The sequence below is a fragment of the Acomys minous genome (assembly GCF_964271855.1).
Source record: "Acomys minous genome assembly, chromosome: 5".
Lineage (NCBI taxonomy): Eukaryota > Metazoa > Chordata > Mammalia > Rodentia > Muridae > Acomys > Acomys minous.
In genome coordinates, this window is record NC_140494.1 from 23290060 (window position 1) to 23309840 (window position 19781).

The 19781-nt window shown below is 44.1% G+C and overlaps 1 protein-coding gene across 3 annotated transcripts in view; it reads right to left on the minus strand.

Moving 5' to 3' along the window:
- Nucleotides 1-19781, minus strand: part of PRTFDC1 (phosphoribosyl transferase domain containing 1) — an 88582-nt gene that overhangs the window by 62457 nt on the left and 6344 nt on the right. For all 3 annotated transcript variants that reach the window (XM_084781941.1, XM_084781940.1, XM_084781942.1), the window contains exons 2-3: nt 14420-14526; nt 8916-9099 (exon numbers count right to left, since the gene is read on the minus strand). In XM_084781941.1, the coding sequence (XP_084638067.1) occupies nt 8916-9099; nt 14420-14526 (291 nt within the window). The remainder of the gene's footprint in view (nt 1-8915; nt 9100-14419; nt 14527-19781) is intronic.

Here is a 19781-nt window from a genome sequence, read left to right on the forward strand (position 1 = left end):
CGGAGTATTTCAGCTAGTCAAATACTTGCTAAAGAGGTAGGGGAGAAAACGACTATATTTAAAAAAAATCAATTCCAGGTTACATCCCCCCCCCACACACACACATTTTACTATCTCCAAAATCAGGATATATTTCAACAATCCATGTCATGTGACTTAATTTGTAATAGCTTTATTTTTTTTTTCTTGATGGAACATAGAGAGAGGTGTAATTTACAGCCATGATGTCTTAGATTTAATAAAATGTTTTAGACTTTTTCTCTTATTGATACTTTTGTTTTGTTATTTTTCTCATCCTATAATTTAACTCTCTCTGTCTCTGTCTCTTTCTCCTCCTCCCTCTCCCCTTCTCTCTCTCTCTCTTTCTCTCTCTCTCTCTCTCTCTCTGTGTGTGTGACTACACATCAACTCTGAAAAGATCCAACATCCATCCTTAAGAGCTATGGAATTCCTCTGCAAAGAAGAGAATATCTAAGTTACTGGGGTCTCTTTTCTCACTCTAAGACCAAGATGAGACAACAGGAAGGACATAAAAAAATGAAGAATTTAGTGTAGACGAGCCCAGCCTGGTCTACAAAGTGAGTCCAGGACAGCCAAGGCTACACAGAGAAACACTGTCTCAAAAAACCAAAAATAAATAAATAAAAATAAAAAATAAAACAAAAATTAACTAATTAATTAATTTTGGAGCTGGATGAGATCCCCCTCTAGTAAACCAGTGTCCTCAGCGATGCATGTGTATCCTTGACAAAAAGCCCACCTCACAATAGCAGGAGACCCTGGGGTGAGGGCAGCAGAGTGAAATTTCTCTGCATAGTATGTTGGTCTGTGTGGTGCTGAGGATCACACCCCAGTTCTCACAGATGTTAGGCAAGTACTACAGCACACAGCCAGCCTCCAGTGCCATTCTTTTTTTTTTTTCCTTTATTAATTTATTCTTGTTACATCTCAATGGTTATCCCATCCCTTGTATCCTCCCATTCTTCCCTCCCTCCCATTTCCCCCTTATTCCCCTCCCCTATGACTGTTCCTGAGGGGGATTACCTCCCCCTGTATATGCTCATAGGGTATCAAGTCTCTTCTTGGTAACCTGCTGTCCTTCCTCTGAGTGCCACCAGGTCTCCCCCACCAGGGGACATGGTCAAAGGTGAGGCACCAGAGTATGTGAGAAAGTAATATCCCACTCTCCACTCTACTGTGGAGAGTGTTCTGTCCATTGTCTAGATCTGGGTAGGGGTTTAAAGTTTACCGCCTGTATTGTCCTTGGCTGGTGCCTTAGTTTGAGCGGGACCCCTGGGCCCAAATCTGCCTATCATAATGTTCTACTTGTAGGTTTCTAGGACCCTCTGGATCCTTCTACTTTGCCATTCTCCCATACTTCTCTCATCTAGAGTCCCACTAGAATGTCCTCCCCTCTGTCTCAGTTTCCTGGTAAGTGAAGGCTTTCGTGGGACATGCCCCTTGGGCTAATATGCAGATATAAGTGAGTATATACCATTTGAGTCTTTCTGCTTCTGACATTTTAGCTTGGCTCATCTCTGTAGTTTGGGGAACCTCATTCTAAGACCTGGATTTTTTGTTTGTTTGTTTGTTTCAAGACAGGGTTTCTCTGTGTAGCACTGGCTGTCCTGGACTAGCTTTATGGACCAGGCTGGCCTCAAACTCACATCAATCCGCCTGCCTCTGCCTCCCGAGTGCTGGCATTACAGAAGACCTGGATTTTAAACTTGATCTCAGGCCATGATGTTTTCCTACATGAGGGCTCTGTGTGTGTGTGTGTGTGTGTGTGTGTGTGTGTGTGTGTGAGAGAGAGAGAGAGAGAGAGAGAGAGAGAGAGAGAGAGAGAGAGAGAGAGAAAGAGAGAGAGACAGACAGACAGACAGACAGAGAAAGGGAGACAAACAGACAGAAACAGAGGAAGAGAGACAGAAACAAAGAGAATGAACAAAGTATATAGGTAGAAAAATGTCACAATGAAATTTTGTGCAACTAACGGACTCATAAAAAGACGGAAGAAAGGCAGTTTAGCAAAAAAGGCCTGGTTTAGGACAATGTGAGGATTACTAACACTGAGATGCTGGGATGCTGGCTCTGATTTCTCCAACCTGCCTATTGCTTACCAGCATGGATCGCCAAAGACTGATTTAAACCTTTGTTTTCTGCTGTTAGGAAAAGAGAGGGGGAAACAGATGTCAGCATTTTTCTACCTTCCTGGGAACAGTTCTGTGGCCAGCCTTCAGCTTTACTGTCCCACTTTCATACTGCTGCCAGCTTCCCGGGACCCCGCATCCCTGCTGGGCTGATCTCACAGACCCTACTGTGGTTCTGTCCTGCATTCTGTTTTACCTCCCATTTTTTTTTCCTTCCTCTTGATGTTGCCTTCACACAAGAATTATGAATTAATACAAAGCACAACAGACTCAAAGAACTGGCAGAGGAGGGGGCTGTGAATGTGGGGGGATGGAGGGGGGCAACTCCAGCCTGTTTAAAATAGCATGTCTCTTAGAGCTGTAAAGCCCTGAAGCTTCAGTATTTCCTGTGCTCACGGGTCAGCTAATCAAATCAGTGAGAAAGCAACCTACTAGAGTGTTACACTTTCACACTGGCTTCTATGTAAATTGATGACCCTTTAAATTAAGAAGAAAGAGAAAAGTTTGGCAAATACCAAGTCCTCATGCAAAAGGGCAAGAAAATCCATTTTCTGGCACTGAACAACACTCGTCTGCCAGTGCTCCTGAATCTATTTGGCCTCTGTAAGCCCTTAGGACAGGTACTACCAAAGGCTACCCACCCATAGCCTGCATGGATCTTAGAGTTTATTCTAACAATCTCCTTAGATTGAGCTATTCCTTGCAGAGAGGTTTTGGACTAGCTTTTAATCAGGCAACGCGAAGACATCATGGCCTGAGATCCAATTTAAAATCCAGGTCTTAGAATGAGGTTCCTCGAACTACAGAGGTGAGCTAAGCTAAAATGTCAGGCTGTGTGGTGCAGATTCCTGTTGAAGAATGGCACTGGAGGCTGACTGTGCGCTGCAGCGCTTGCCTAACATCTGTGAGAACTGGGGCTTGATCCCCAGCACCACACAGACCGACATACTGTGTGGAGAAATTTCACTCTGCTGCCCTTACTCCAGGGTCTCCTGCTATTGTGAGGTGGGCTTTTTGTCAAGGATACACATGCATCACTAAGGACATTGGTTTACTAGAGGGGGATCTCATCCAGCTCCCAAATTAATTAATTAGTTAAATAATAATAATAATAATAATAATAATAATAATAATAATAATAATAATAATACTCCTGTTTTTTGAGACAGGAGTTCTCTGTGTAGCCTTGGCTGTCCTGGACTCACTTTGTAGACCAGGCTGGCCTCGAACTCACAGAGATCCACCTGCCTCTACCTGCCAAGGGCTGGGATTAAAGGTGTGTGCCACCACCTCATGGCCCAATTTTTTTTAACTTACTTATTTTTAAATTTTATTTTATTTTTATGTACATTGGTGTTTTACCTGCATGTACGTCTGTATGAGAGCATCAGATCCCCTGGAACAGCAGTTATGGACAGTTGTGAGCTGCCATGTGGGTGCTGGGAACTGAACCCAAGTCCACTCTGAGAATGGCTTGTGCTCTTAACCACTGAACCATCTTTCCAGCCTTTCCCAAGACCTTTTCATCTGCCTCTGCATGAGCATTAAAACCAGACTGCCAAAACTGACGCCCTTCTCCTCCAGCTTGCTTCTGCCCCAGCCTAACATTCTGATGTCATACATTTCATTTTGGCCCCTGAATATTCCTAGCCTTTTTGGGAGTACCGCTTAATGCTTACAGGGCTCTTCAGGGTCCAAGGAAAATAAAATACTTTAACATTTTAACTATGTAAAGCAGTAGAGGAAAATAGTCACAAGTTAGCAAACACATCTATATCTTATAAAACAGTGAGGTTTTCTGGGAAAACCCTAGGGGAATTCTGTGGGAAATACTTGCATGCTACAAGGGACACAGGCTTGAGAGACAGTTGGGGCTACTGTTTCCTGGCTTGTGATGTCATGTGACTTAACTAACCTCCTGGACGAAAGGAGTGAGAGAGCCCCAGCCAGATCACAGAAAGGGTTAAATGAGATATGACTGCTAGCCAGTGATGACAGAGGAAGGATTGGAGGGAAAATGGAAGGGCTGGAGGAAGGGAGGGAGGGAGGGAGGAATGGAGGGAGGGAGGAAGAAGGGAGGGAGGAAGGAAGGGAGGGAGGGAGGAAGGGAGGAGGACTCAAAGTGTCAGGGAATGCTGGATGCTAGGGTCCCTGCTTGCATTAGAGAACAGAAATGTTCAGCATGCCTGCGACACATCAGTCTCACGTTAATTTCTAAGCCATTCGTCTCTAGACGGCTGCCATTCATGCAAATCCCTTCCATGTCTTCTGTAACGTTTAACACAAGAACAAAGACAAGTCAGACAGCCTAGAGCTCTGAGATGTTCAGAGCCTGTCCCCACAGGGAGGCCCAATGAGACAAGAGTACCCTTGACATAACCAAGGGAGGCTGAGGGCTGCGATAAGGTAAAACACAACCCTGAGAGAAACGTGCTTCCCTCCTGTTATCCTCAGCATCGTATCATTGTATGGTGGAAATGGCTTCTACCCAGGGCTCTGGATGGGGAGAAAGGCAAGGGTACCAACCATCCCTGTTATTCAGTCTCACACATAACTTATCCCAGTTTTTATCGACACCAGGATAGAAGGTGTGATGGTTGGTCTTAATTTTCAACTTCCCAAGATATAGAATCACCTAAGAGACATCTTTGGGAGTGTATGTGAGAACAGTTTCTGAGAGAGTAACACAGTGGGGGTTGTTATCATTGACCACAGTACTTGACAGAAACATAGGCAGCTGGATATATTATGGCCCACAGTTTCAGTCCCCAAGACACGGAGGGGCAGATCTGCCGGAGCATGTGGTACAGGCTGCTCTCATCACAGCAAACCAGGAAGCAAACCAGAGAGAGCAAGACAGGAGCTCGGCCCAGACTATAATCTTCAAACCCTGAGCTGTAAAAGCGCATGTCAGAATCAAGTTATCACAGAGCCGATTTCATGAGGTGTGAGCCCTGTGAATAGGTGTGGAGGAATGAGGACATACCAGAGATGCTCTCAGAGAAAAGTGACATAGTCCCCTCCTCCTCATTTGGCAGAGTTTCTTAGGGGTTTGTTTTGGTTTGGTTTTTATTGGCCTCTGCCCTCAGGTGTGGTGAAGGAGCCTGGTTTGGTAAAGGGATGACCAGTTCCAGCCTGACCTAACAGCTGAGGCATCTCTGAATAGGGACAGCATATATACCAAGGATGGAGAATTGCTCATGCCATAGGCCAGACTATGACGACGGGGTTCCCATCCATTTTGGATGCTATGTAATTAGAAGGCTGTCCTGCCTGAGTGAGCAGGCAGACTGTCACATGAGATAATTGCTCGGGAGATGATTTGTGTTACCTTGGTGATAGACGAGAGGAGAAATATTTGGCTAGAAGAGCAGAGACATCACAATTGAGCTCGAAAGGACTTCAGGTGCTGGGCGGAAACAGACACACAATGAGCGAGACTGGATGACAGCATTGAAGAGATGATGTCAGTTGCTGCCTTCCTTCTCCCTAGGAGCCCTGGGTAAGAACCACAGCATCCCCATCCCCCAGAAATACTGTGGTCATTTAAAATTGTCTGCCTGGATGCACTGCTAATGAACACAATACTGGTTTTAGAAATGAACACATTTTCCCTGTGCTGGTGGCATATAAGGGTGGCTTAGCATGGCATTTAAGTGTTAGAATATGTGCCTCTAGGCGAGAGCCTGGGAAACATAGAGGATGTTTAGAGAGCTAGACCATGAAAAGGCTCCAAAATGTTAGAAAAAGCCCAGCATTGTTTAACATGACATGGAGTATAATGCTGTTGGTTTCAGCAAGACAGTAGACCAAGCCTCAAATAATTCAAATGGGAAGAAGAAAAAGAAGTTAAAGGAGAAAAGAGAAAGAGGAAGTGACAACCAAAACTAGAAAAAGGTCTAAACATCAATGTAGCATATCAAAGTCTATGAGATGCAGCTAAAACTAGTCTTAAGGGAAAGTTCATATCATCACGTTGTTTACTGTAGACAGCAAGAAAGATCTCCAAGCTATGAGCTAAATCCATCTTATGAAACTAGGGGAAAAAAAAAACAGACAGACGGAAACAAAACCCACAAAGGCATAGACAGATGTAAATCAAAAAAATAAGATAATAAAGTCAAGGCGTTGCTAACAACTACCTTTGGAAAAAATAATTTGTGGGCTGGGGAGATGGTTCAGAAGTTAAGAGCACTGGCTGCTCTTCCAGAGGTCCTGAGTTCAATTCCCAGCAACCACATGGTAGTACATGCAGATACATTATATACATAATAAATAAATAAATAAATAATTTTTAAAAAGAAGAAAATAATAATTTGTAAAAGGTACACAGGTCTAGGTTCATATCAAGTTGAAAACAAAAACCCACATGAAAGTGCTGGAAATAGAACTCTCAGAAGAGAGAGAATAGTGTAGCTCCCAGGGTCCTGGGATTTGGGAGAGAGCTTTAGCACAAAGAACAAAAGGAACTTCATGGGTGGCAGATTCCAACCTGGGGAGCGGGTGGGAGGTGTTGTGGAAATTTAGGAGAACTGCAAATTAAAAGAGAATGCAAGCTGGGCCTGGTGGCACACACCTTTAATCCCAGCACTCAGGAGGCAGAGGCAGGTGGGTCGCTGTGAGTTCGAGGGTAGCCTCGGCTACAAAGGGAGTCTAGGACAGCCAAGGCTATACAGAGAGACCCTGTCTGGAAAAACAAAACAAAGAAACCAAAAAGCCAAAAGCAAAAAGAACCGAATGCTTCTGCTTATAAGTTGACTTGCAGTAAACCTCACTTTCATTCTTAAAATATTTTAGAAAGGATTTTCTTTTTCAAGAGAACACAGAACCCATCAGCCAAGTGAGGATGCCCCATGAAAACAATAGTGTCTCCACTGTATTCTGGGAGATTCAGGAACTCAGAAGATGCATCTGAAGAAATGACAACTGGACTGCAGCTGCCCTAGCCCTGAGGCAACTGGAAAAGGGTCATATGAAAACTCCAGGCAGAATTCCACCCATGTCCTCAAGATGGCTGTGCTGGCTATTTTTATGTCAACTTGACCCAATCTAGAGTCTTTTGGGAAGAGAGACTGAGAAAACGTCTTTGTATGACTGGCCTATAGGCAAGTCTGTAAAGCATGATTTTGTTTTGTTTTGTTTTGATACTTGATGTGGGAGAGTCCAGCTTGCTATGGGGCAGTGCCACCACAGCCAGGTCAAGACCAGTCAGCAGCATTCTTGCATGGCTTTGATTAAGTTCCAACCTCCATTTTCCTACCTCAGTTCCTGCCCTCCCTTCCCTCTGTGATGGAGCATGACCTGAGAATGGTGAGCGAAATAAAGGCTTTTTCTCGCCAGTTGCTTCAGGTCATGGTGTTTTATCACAACACTATAAACCTTAACTGACAAGGCAGATCGTCCTCTACACATATCCTGAGCAATCCTCCTCACGTGGAGGGTGAATGAAGTTGAAGATGTGGCCAGCGTTCCTTCCTGAGGGTAGATGCCCAGTCAGCTAACTGGGTGGAACAAGACCTAAATACTTGAGTTTCGAAGAAGGGAGTGCTCCTTCCTGAGTGGAGAGCCTCCCAGCTGGTGTGAGGAAGGAAACCTTCAACTCTATCATGAACTGACCTTGGAGGAGCCCTTGGGCAAAGACTTGAGGGCTGGAGGAATGGAAGTCAAGCCCAGCACACCTTCAGTAAGATGGAAACTGACTTAGGACCACCTTTTTCTTGGAAAAGTGTTAGGTACTAAGTCTCAGCTCATCAAAGTACAGCTAGTCAAGACTGAGAACTACCCAGTAAACACATTCAAATTTCTAACCCAAGCAACTGTCCATGAATGAACCTGTGTTGGTTTCTGCCCTTAAGTCGGTGATGGTGTGAGTACATACCAATGGGAAACCAATTAAGACCAACTATAAAACTCCAATGTGCTAAGGTAGTTTGGTCAATGAGTACAGCTGTGATTTTGACCAGAGGAGTTTCTTAATGAACAGTATGGTAGTTTTTTAAATAGATTGGCCATTAAATTAAAAATATCACACAAGTTAACATTATGGCGAGAAGAGAAGCCAAGTGAAGGATGTGTCTGGGAAACCACTGGAATTGATACCATCTAGATGTGGCCAGGAAGCCATCATAGGCTGGAGAGGGGCTTCTGTGGAAGATCCTGGCCTGGTCTCCTCACAATGACATCCCATCCAGGCTTCCTTTCTCCACCACAGATGATGGCCACAGAGAACTGGGTCTCCCCACAGAACTCCTGAATCCAAGAATAACACTGGGCACAAAGCACATCGGCCTCCGTTGGGCTTTCTTCACTGACCACACTTATCAGCTTTATTCATCTGAAGAGATGCAGGAGTCATTCCCAAAGAGTCTTTCCACATATGCGAAAATAGAAGATTATTATTTAAATTCTTATGATTGCCGTTGTATTCTTGTACATAAAAATATATATACTCAAGCTGGGCGTAGTGGAGCACACCTTTAATCTCAGCACTTAGGAGGCAGAGACAGGAGGATCTTTGTGAGTTCAAGGCCAGCCTGGTCTACAAAGTGAGTTCAAAGACAGCCAGGGCTACAGAGAAACTTAAAAAACAACAACAACAGCAACAACAACAAAACCCCACAAAAAAAACAAAACAAAACAAATATGCTCTTCATTTTCATTTCAGTGTTTAGACACAAGATTCATCATTTTCATAACTTTATTAGTTCCTAAGGACCTGTGCATTCTAATACATATGCAACGAAAACAAAACATGTAATGACTTACCTTGTAACTTTTTAGTCTGATGAAGTCAACCTTCATAGAGACGAACTGATCTGAATTTCGGCTGATGTTCTTGAGGTGCTCCACAAGATCAGCACAGAATTTGTAACCTCCTTTCAGCACACACAGGACCAGGATATCATGGTAGCCTATGTCTTTCATTATATCCTTTGCCAGCCGCTCAACTCTGGAAGAAGTAAGAAACGAAAGCTACGTTGACATACAACTAATAAACAGTATGACGCTATATACAGATTAGCTCATTCAGGCGGATATGGAGAAAAGCTGGGGGAAACAGAAAACTTCTGGCCGGAAAGTTCTGTTGAGGTGGAAACACAGTGTTCAAAGCATACTTCTAGCAGCGACACCACAGCTCCTGTGTGTCGTACGCAGTGAGGTGTTAGAGACTGTGCATGCTACCTTCTATTCTATCCTTACAGTACCTGCTTGTTAAACTCTAAGACGTTTCAATAGTATTCAGTGATATCCTCATTTTATGTCAAAGAAAAGTGGAAACACAGAGAAGTGATGATTTTTTTTTTTGTCAACTTGGCACACATAGAGATTTATGTGGGAAGAGGGACTCTTGAGACAATGCCTCCTTAAGAGTGGCCTGTAGGCAAGTTCGTGTGGTATAGTCGGACGGCCCAGATCACTGGGTAGCGCCATCCCTGGGATAGGGGTCCTGGGTTGTATAAGAAAACAAGCTCTCAGCAGTGGTAGCACACATCTTTAATCCCAGCACTCGGGAGGCAGAGGCAGGCAGATCTCTGTGAGTTTGAGGCCAGGCTTGTCTACAAAGTGAGTCCAGGACAGCTAAGGCTACACAGGGAAACCCTGTTTTGAGAAACAAAACAAAAACAAAACAAAACACCAAAAAACCAAACCAAACCAAACCAAAACAAACAAACAAACAAACAAAAAACAAAAAGAAAAGAAAAAACAAGAAAACAAGCTTTCCTCTATAGCCCCAGCTTCATTCAGTTCCTGCTGTGGTTGAGCTGGAGCTACTATGTTGTATTCAAGTGTTAATTATTTGCTTCCCCCTTTCCCCCAGATCTTTACAGTTCTAGCAGCACAGCACGGTCTCAGGCATACCACATAATGCTGTGTAACATTGCCTCCCAAATTATCCCTGATGAGCCAATAAAGTTGCCTGGACCTCAGCTAGACAGAAGAGAGGTAGGCAGAGCTAAGGTTCGTGGGCGTCAAGGGTTGCAGAGGGATGATGGGAGAGAGGATTGTGGGAGAGGAAGGAGAGAGGAAGAGAGGGGCGTGTCAACGTGGGTAAGCGTAAAGAAGCACCTGGCTGGGAGGAGCTTGCGGCGAGGCTTGGCGTGATGGAGAAAAGCGGCGCGGATGGAAAACATGTGCAAGTGTTTATGAGGATTTTGGCTAGGGAATAGACAAGACAGCTTAGAAGGTTAAGATCTGCCCAGCCCCAGGGCTTAAAGGTTATTTAAAAATCTCACAAGTGCCGTGTCTTTATTTACATATGGCAGGTTAAGAACTAATGGCTGCTAAATTAGTAATATGAGTCAATATTAAATATTAATGTAATAATCCTTCTCCACATTCCTATATCCAAGTTCCCACACTACTTAAGCTTGTGTTCTGGCTTCTCTCAGTGATGGCCTGTTACCTGGGAGTGTATTGCTTCTGGTGTTTTATCACAGCAACAGGAACCCTAAGACAGGGAGGGCCTCACTCACCTTACATTGGAAGAAAAGTCAAGCTCAGAGTAACTTTTAAAAAAAAAGTCATATATTCACCAAAGGCAGCACATATGAAAGATGCTCCTGAGTGCAATGGCAGGAGATGGCAATACAGTGTGGACTCCAATGTGGAGGACGCTCCCTGGATGAAACAAGCAGCAGCGGCCTGCCTCTGACCGCCCTCTGGCACCATCTGCACATGTTTCTACTCAGGCCAGTCTACAAGAGAGTAGGTACTCCTCCCACAAGACTAAAACCTTAAACAGAAGCAGGATCTCAAAGTGTGCACCTTAAAAAGAAAATCTCCACTGGCATTTAAAATTGAATTAGATCAAAACAGACAAGCTGAATTATGTATGCATTCATATATAATTTAATAATGTCTGTAGTCTACATATATGATTGGAGTCTTTATATTCTATACATTCATATATATATGAACACTTTGTGAGTGTTTATGTGCACACACACACACACATGTAAAATGTTAGCTATGTTTTCAAGAAGTGTTTGTCCAAATATGATTACCTAAAGATTGCACATCAGAGTATCTGGCTTGTTTTTACAAAGATGCATTTGAGCTCATAAATTTTTATTACCTTTATTCATTTAGTGTATGTGCCACAGTGTGTGTTTGTGTGTGTACAGATGCATGCTACGTGGGGATGCTTATATGCATATATATGCAAGTGCCTGTACATACGGAGGCCAGGGGCTACCTAAGGTATCATATCTTGGGCGCTGTCCATCACATGTTTGAGACAGGGTTGCTCAGTGGGTCTTAGAGCTCACCAATTAGGAAAAGCTTGCTGCCCTGCAAGCCCCAGGATCTGCCTGCCTCTGCCTCCCCAGAGCTGGGATGATAGGCCCAGGTTTCCACACCAGTCTTTTCACGTTGGTTCTGGGATCAATCTCAGATCCGCATGGTTGCACAAGACACACTTTCCCAAGTGAGCATCTCCTCAGCCCCCCAAATCCCACTTTAAACATAAAGACTCACATTAAAGTGGAGGGACAGAGAAGGACACATCATGCTAATGCCAATGAAAAGCAAGCCAAAGAAACTGTCTTATTTTCAGTCAGGCTGTAGATATCGGGACTAAAGAGAGTCATTACATCTTCCTAGATCTCTGTCTGTTCCTGAAGACAACAACAACCTCAATGCATATTTTTCTGGGGTGCCAGATGAATGACCGAACAGCAAGGAGAAACAGACACATCCACCACTGCACTTTAGAGACTTCTACACTCCCTCTACCAGGCACGGACAGATACAGCAGATGGAAAGTCAGTAAGAATGAAGCTGAACTGAACAACCCACCAATAAACCGGATCTAGCTGGTATGTATAGAACACTCCACCGAAGAACAGAATATACATTATTCTCAAAATAGTCCAAGAAGAAAAGGACAAAACCAGACAGACTGGAAAAAATGTTTGCAAATCATAATCTGATAAAGGATTCGTATCTAATCTCTCTCTCTCTTTATATATGTATGTATGTGTATATGTATGAATGTTGGTTTTCCAAGACAGAGATTCACTGTACAGCCCCGGCTGTCTTAGAACTCACTTGGTAGACCAGGCTGGCTTTGAACACTCAGAGATCTGTCTGCCTCTGACTCCTGAGTGCTGGGGTTAAAGGTGTGCGCCACCACCAACTGGCTAATATATTTATATAATTTATATGGTTCTAATTATAGTGGTACATATATTTAAAACCTTTTTATGACTCAACAGGATGACAAACAACTAAATAAAAAATTGGCAAAGGGCCCATAGAAAAAGAATATGAGTATACAATAAGCACACTAATGTTTCAGAAAGCATAAGTTCAGATCACAGGGAGATATCATTAAAAATATACTAGAATGACTGTGACCCAAAGGAGAGACAATACAAAATGCCAGCAAGTATGTGAGGAGAACTGGGGTCCTGCTCAAATACTTGTAAGGCTAGCTAAAGTCACAGCCACTTTGGGAAACAACCTGTAGTTGTTGCAACTCACCAGAAAGCCCATAATTTCACCCCAAGGGCTTAATTGACGAAAAATGAAAAGATACATCCAGACCAAGAATTGTACATGTTCTGTTTACAAGTCCAAATTAGAAGTCCAAAGGTTCTCTGGCTGTTGGATCAGTGATTAGATATTTTATGACTTTATTTCCATGACACACCCAGAGAAGTTTCCAGGGAAAGAACACTGATTAATAACTGCCTGGCAGTAGATTAATGAAACCAAAAGACCGGATTATGGAGATGGAGCCCAAGCATAAAAATGTGCTGAATAATTCCCCATAACAGGTGAATTCTGTTTTAAAAAAATATGTTTAATGTCTGTTTTAAAGCTGAGGGTTGAGCAGGGCGTGGCGGTGCACACCTCTAATCCCAGCGCTGAGGAGGCAGAGGCAGGAGGATCTCTGTGAATTCAAGGCCAACATGGTCTACATAGAGCCCAGGTCATCCAGGGCTACATAGAGACACTCTGCCTGGGGCGGGGGGGGGGGGGGGGGGTACAGGGGATGGGGATAAGGACTGAATTCCTGGGCCCCTCCCTGGACCACTGATGGAGAAATTTTAGACATAAAGGATGACTATACACACTGTAACAAGCTCACTGGGTGGCTCCACTGTGGAGGGAAAGGACTAAGGCTCTTTCGTGCAGATTCAATCATGTTTTCAATTAGGGCCCAATTAACCAAACCCACAAAACTCAAGTGGGAAAAGCAAGAGTGTGTTTGTAACCACGGGGCCTCCCAAACTGTTATTAAGGGAAGCAGCTTATAAGATATATGAAAATGGGAATAAATGAGGTTTCTTTTTGCACAAATAAGGTTGACATAACTGTTTCAGTATGACAACTTTTTTTTGGGGGGGGGCAAAAATTCCCAATCTTTAGTATGCATTTTGGGAAACCGCAACATTTCCTAAATTTATTCGACAGAAATTCTTTCCCTTAAGGATCAAATTACTTTGCCATGGGAAATTCATCTTAGGCCATGATAAACTCCAAACTAGAACTTATTTTTATGGTACTCTATGGGCTGAGGCAGCAAACAGCATACAAGTCTTAAGCAGTAGAAATCTTACATAGAAATTGTATGAAGGGCAGTTCTGCCGAAGGGCCACACCCACAGGTCCAGAGCCACGGTAGTGAGTAAAGAGTAAGCAGAAGTGTCTAAGACTAAGACCTAGAACAGGAGAGAAGGCATCCGTGCTTCCGGCAGATAGCGTGAAGTAGAACACTCTCATTCTCCAAACATTACCAGTGACAGATACAATCAAACACGCGCTGACCTGTGACACACTATGTGTTCTAAAGGGAATGAAAGTTGTGGGGAAAGTCAGGGGTTTTAAGAGAGTGCCGTGTGAAGGTAAAGTTCATCTCCTAATCTGCCCCTGGTTAACCCGAAGTCTGTGAAAAGCCATGAGACAAAGATTTCCTGGTGGAAAGGCGTGCTTTCAGGTCCCCATCTCCATGGTGTGTGTAGGGCATTGCTTTGAGGGTGTGTGTGTGTGTTTTATAATAGCTTACATGTGTCTGCCCTTCCTACCAATCGTTCTGAGTAAATGCTCACATGCACCATTCCATGAAGGCACACGCCCCACCCCTTGATTCAAATTTGCTGCCCTATGGAAGTTCTCCCAAGCATTAAAGAGAGAGAGAGAGAGAGAGAGAGAGAGAGAGAGAGAGAGAGAGAGAGAGAGAGAGAGAGAGAATCCTTAACAGAACTGTAAGAGTCACAGGAGAGGCCAGCCCAGCGAAATGCTGATACAGGCTGCAGGACTCACCTGTCCACTATGATGCCATGAGGGATGAACACGCTCTCCAGATCGCCATAGTAGTGCTGTGGGTACGTGAACAAATCCAAATCATATCCTGGCCAATTATCTGTAATCTGTAAATCAAAGTAGTTTGGTTATGGCATTTTTCATTAATAATTTAATTTTTCCAATGTAAATAACAAGAAAAAAAATCTGTCACTTGAAAATAGAATAGAATAATGTTGAACACAGAGATTAGATCTACTCATCTCAATAAATTAATATATTCCCTGTGAAATATATTAAACTGTGAAAAGCTTAGTTGAGCAAGGTTATTGTTTATGCAATAAACAACAAGTGAACAGTATATCAGCAATGTGCCCTACTTCTAACTATTGGCAATATACAGTAAAAATGTGAACCTGATGCTTGTTTGTTTTTCGAGACAGGGGCTCTCTGTGTAACAACCCTTGGCTGTCCTGGACTCACTTTGTAGACCGGCTGGCCTCAAACTCACAGAGACCCACCTGCCTCTGCTTCCCGAGTGCTAAGATTAAACGCATGTGCTGCCATGCCCGACAATTTTGCCATCTTTATTTATGTGTACTACATGCACGCATGCAGGCGCCCTCAAAGGCCAAGTAGGAGGCCAGAGAGTATCAGATCTCTTGGAAATGGAGCTAGAGGTAATTGTTAACCATTTGGTGTAGGTGCTGGGAACCGAACCTGGGCCCTCAGCAAGAGCAGTAAGTGTTCTTAACTACGCAGCTGTCTCTCCAGCATGTAAGCTCAACATCTTATACCAAACCTGATAGAACTGTACAGAAAACCACGTTTATGAAAGCACTATAAGGTGCATCTCAAGAATAGAGTGGCCAGAATGTGTGAAGCCCCAAGCTCAGTCTTTGGTATTATTAAAAAAGGTATGTGAGTGTAAGCATATATTTGTATCCCTATTATAAAAATATTGACTACATGTACACACTCATAATTGTATATTATATAGTATTGTGATATATTCTACATTTCTATTTACTGTAACTGCCTCATCTGCCTGGGAAGTTAACCTATGAAAAAATATATCCCGAGATTATGGTATACCCAGACTTCTGGGTGCTCCCAACTGTGCAGTAAAGACTGAAAATGCATTTCCTTTTTAAGGAACTTCAGCCAGTCTAAGTTAGGATGTGGTGGTCCAAGAAAACTGGCCTAGTCACAGGACTGATAGCAAGGTAGCAAGCCTTGCTCTTGTTTAAGCCTTAGAGACCAGTGTTCTGGTTAGAATAGTAAGATGTGGAAGAAAATAAAGGTAAAGGTTACTTTCCACATTAACAAGAGAGATGCAGCAGTGAAAATGTTATACATGAAAACCTCTCAGTAGCTAATTTAGCTCACCTCCTTGAATCATTTTCCCACAACTTCCGGACTACTCTGCCCAGCTTTGAACTGTGGAGGGCTTTTAAAGTATAGACCCAGCCTGATTTTCTAGCTCATGTAATCCTGCCCTTAGATTGCTTTCCAGTCTAGGCATGATTCTGCATATGTCTATGCATACATATAATATTTCATTAAGTCTTTGGGCATTTCATACATGCATACAGTGTATTTCGGTCATATTCTCCGTAACTCCTCTTCCTAGCTTCTCCCGGACTGACTCCCTATCTACCATCCCTTCCAATTCCACATCCTTTTTTTTTTTTTTTAACCCATCAAGGTCATTCTCCATGGTTGTGGGGGGAGCGGGACTGCCTCTGACATGAACTCTGGCACCCCCAATTTGATTACTTCTCCTTGGTGAAGAGGCAGCACACAGAGGAAGGGGAAGCAGGCTATCTGGATGAGACCTGATAGGCTGTGGTCATATGGTGGGGCAGAAGGTCCCCTTCTGTCGGAAGTCTAGGGTAATAGGGCGGAAGGGTGGGGGTGGGGTGGGAATGGGAAGATACAAGTGAAGGGATAACAGTCAGGATATAATCTGAATAAATTATAATAATTAAAATTAAAAAACTCATCAAGTCCAATTTGTGATGCCCCTATACTAATGGGCATTGGCTCATCACTCATTGGAACATGGTAAATCTACCTGATGCCACACCCTTAGAAAAAACTCCTCCAGAAGCCACCAGTGGCCACTAGTTCTTTAACTATGGGTGGGGGCTCAGGAACCCCTTCTTCCCCAAAGACTGCCTTGATGTTGTGTAGGTCTTGTGCCGGCAACCACAGTTCATGACAGCAGTGGTCCTGTCTTGTACAAAAGAGTGTTGTCCTCTGGTCCTCCTTGATCTCTGACTCATAACGTTTGGGGTTTTTTAAATTTTGTTTTGTTTTTTGCCTATTTTGAGATGGTTCCTGAGCCTTAGGGGGAAGGGGTGTGATACAGATGTTCTCTTTGTGGATGAGTACTCCAGGGCCACCTAGTCTCTCTGTACTTTGGGCATCCAGTGCACAAAAACCTTCTCTGATGAGGCCCGAGAGCCACACTGATCTATGGACAGAAAGAGATGAATTTACAGGGCAGTTTGATACTATGTCCATTTAGGAAAATATTGTAAAAGTTTCGCTACTGTGGTCTGTGAGCTCCCCAGCCATAGGACTTGGGGCCCATATTTGTAGTACCAGGCATGTGTTTCTGTGGTGTGGGCCTTACATCCAACCAGACAATGGTGGTTGCTCCCATGACACTTACTACCTAGGGTACCTATAGGTGTATCTTGTCGTCATGCCAACCATTCTAGCTCACAGGGCATAGCATCTTCCAGAACTATGAAAACTAGCTAACAGGAAGGAAGCTTCTCTGTACCAACTTGACTTTCCCATGCCCCATGATCAAAGTGTGTGAGATTTTCAGCAATAGGTTCTTACCATCAGGTTTTGGCGGACACCCAAGAGCCATGGCCAGAGCCTGTGTTTTTTTTGGGGGGGGGCTCCCCAGGACACCTAGTTCTCCGCAGCTCCGAGTTCATTCTTTTGTCTTATATACTGCCCTTGCTTCCTCCTGCTCCCTCTGTCTCTATGTCAAAGTTCACCTCCTTCTCGGAAGCTCAGGTCAGTCCTGCTTCTTCCTGGAAGCCTTGCTGACTGCTCTCCCGTGGTCATCCCCTCTACCCCAGTCCCCCGGGGTTCCCTGCAGCTGTTTCAGCAGCAGCGGCTTCACCTCAGGCTCTTTGGGAACATTTCCACACCTCCCGTTTGCACGCTCTGTTGTATTTGTTTGCTTGTGGTTTAGAGTCCGTCCATTCCTGGCCGCTCCATCTTGTACTGAGACATTCCCCACCCGACTCCCATTCTCCTCTGCAGAAGGGCCTCAAAATCAGCCCCCTTTGACTCAGGCTTTAGAAATGAGGTTTTAAGTTAGTGCCCACGCCACTCTTATCCTAAGTTTGGTCTGTAGGCCGACCAAGCCTTTCCCTCCGAACATATCCCTCCACATCTCAGCAATAGGGGCAACATGTTGTTGTATTTCTCCAGCCTAAACCCTTGGCAATGCATTTATCCCTTCCTTTAATCTTTGTGCCACATAGTAGTTCATCTTCTCTCTGGTTCCCTCCCGGTGTGAGCAGAACCACGCCCGAGCACCCTCCACAGCTCCCTCTCCATCCTGATCTGGGTCTACGCTGCTATCACTTCATCCTGGACTACTGCAGAAACGGCTAAGCCTGCCTTTACTTCCCCCAACATGGCACCTTTGAAGTGCATGCTTCACATCAGGACAGCTGATGCTCACATCTCCTCCTCCTCATTTCACGCTGAGTTAAACGGAGTCCTCACCGTGGCCCACAAGGATCTCCCTCTTTTGGTTGCCTGGTACTCTCTCCTTCACTCTGCTCTAGCCACTTTCCCCTCAGTGACTGAATCTGCTGAAAGCTGTTTAGAGTTCAGCTAAAATTTCTTCAGCCCATAATACTCTTTCTGCAGATGACTACAGGGTTTGAATATTTTCTGACCACAAATATTAGCTGGCACTACCCTCCCCTTCCCACCCACTTCTGTATCCTTCATATCTAACCTTATTTTCCTTCATAGCATCTATTATTATTAAATGTATGGGTCTGTGTGCACGTGTGTGTGTGCGCGTGCGTGTGTGTGCGTGCGTGTGTGTGTGTGTGTGTGTGTGTGTGTGTGTGTGTGTGTGTGTAAGCTGACTTCTCTCATTCCACTGGAATGTGAGCTACTTCTGGCAAGGATTTCATCTTACTCTTTGTTCAATTCCTCATGCCCTGACCACTGACCTGAGATCTGGTAAGTACTAAAAAGCCTTCAACAATCAAAGAAATGAGAACTCCAACCTCGACCCTCAATTTGTCTTCTTGTGATAGAAAAAAAATCTACTTTCCAAAGCTCTGGTGAGTGATAGCTGTCCCACTGGCCAAAGAGTGTATACCATCTGCATCCTCAGAAGTGTCGTATCCACTGCACCTCTCCCAGCAAGCTGGCTGGCATGACTGGTGAGCCTATGCAGGGCAACTCTGGCTCCCACTCTGTAAATCCAGGAGCTTGCTGGTACCTCTAGCGCCAGAGTGGTCAGTGCCAAGCAGCTGCACCTGTGTGGCACTGAACCCCTGTGATGGCTCCTGGCACAATAAAGTCCATCCGGGGAAGTCATCCAGGCACTTATTCTGGCTTTCTGTCAGGACCACACGATGCTACCCACTCGACTTCCTGGAGCTTACTCACTCACAGCCCTGGTAGCCAGTGGTCTCCTGAGCCTATTCCCCTCCCTATGGCAAATCCTTACAGCTCTTTGCTTTGAATCACAGAGACCACTCTCTATGTCAAGGTCATGTTCCACTTTCATTTTTACTGCCATGAGATCAGGACACCCAGTTTTCCCTTTTCTTTCTTTAGTTCTTGAGACAGGACCTCACTATGCAGCCACTATGGAACTAGCTATGCAGACCAGGCTGGGTCTTAAATTCACAGAGATCCACCTGCTGCTACCTCTGTCTTCTGAGTGTTGGGATTACAGGGGTGTGCCACTGTGCCCAGTCTTGACTCCCTTTTCTCTAAATAATATACGATAAAACCTGAGTGGATAACACCAAATAATAAGTGCAATAATTAGTGCACAACAGATACTGAAAAATCTGAGCACACACACATACACACATGCACGCGCGTGCACACACACACACACACACACACACGAATGACAAAGAAAAGGAAAAGATGATAGGAAAATTATGAAACAAAGCTATACATGAAAACAGAGCAATCAGTAGCTCAGAGTAACGTGCATAACAGCAGATATCAAAGTCTAAGACTCCTTTGGGGCACACTTGTCATCTATAGGACCTTGGACATATTAATGTCTCTAAAGTAAAGTCAATACTTGGCTTATATGGCTGTTGCGAAGGTTAAATAAGGCAGGTAATGAATATAAGTCACACTA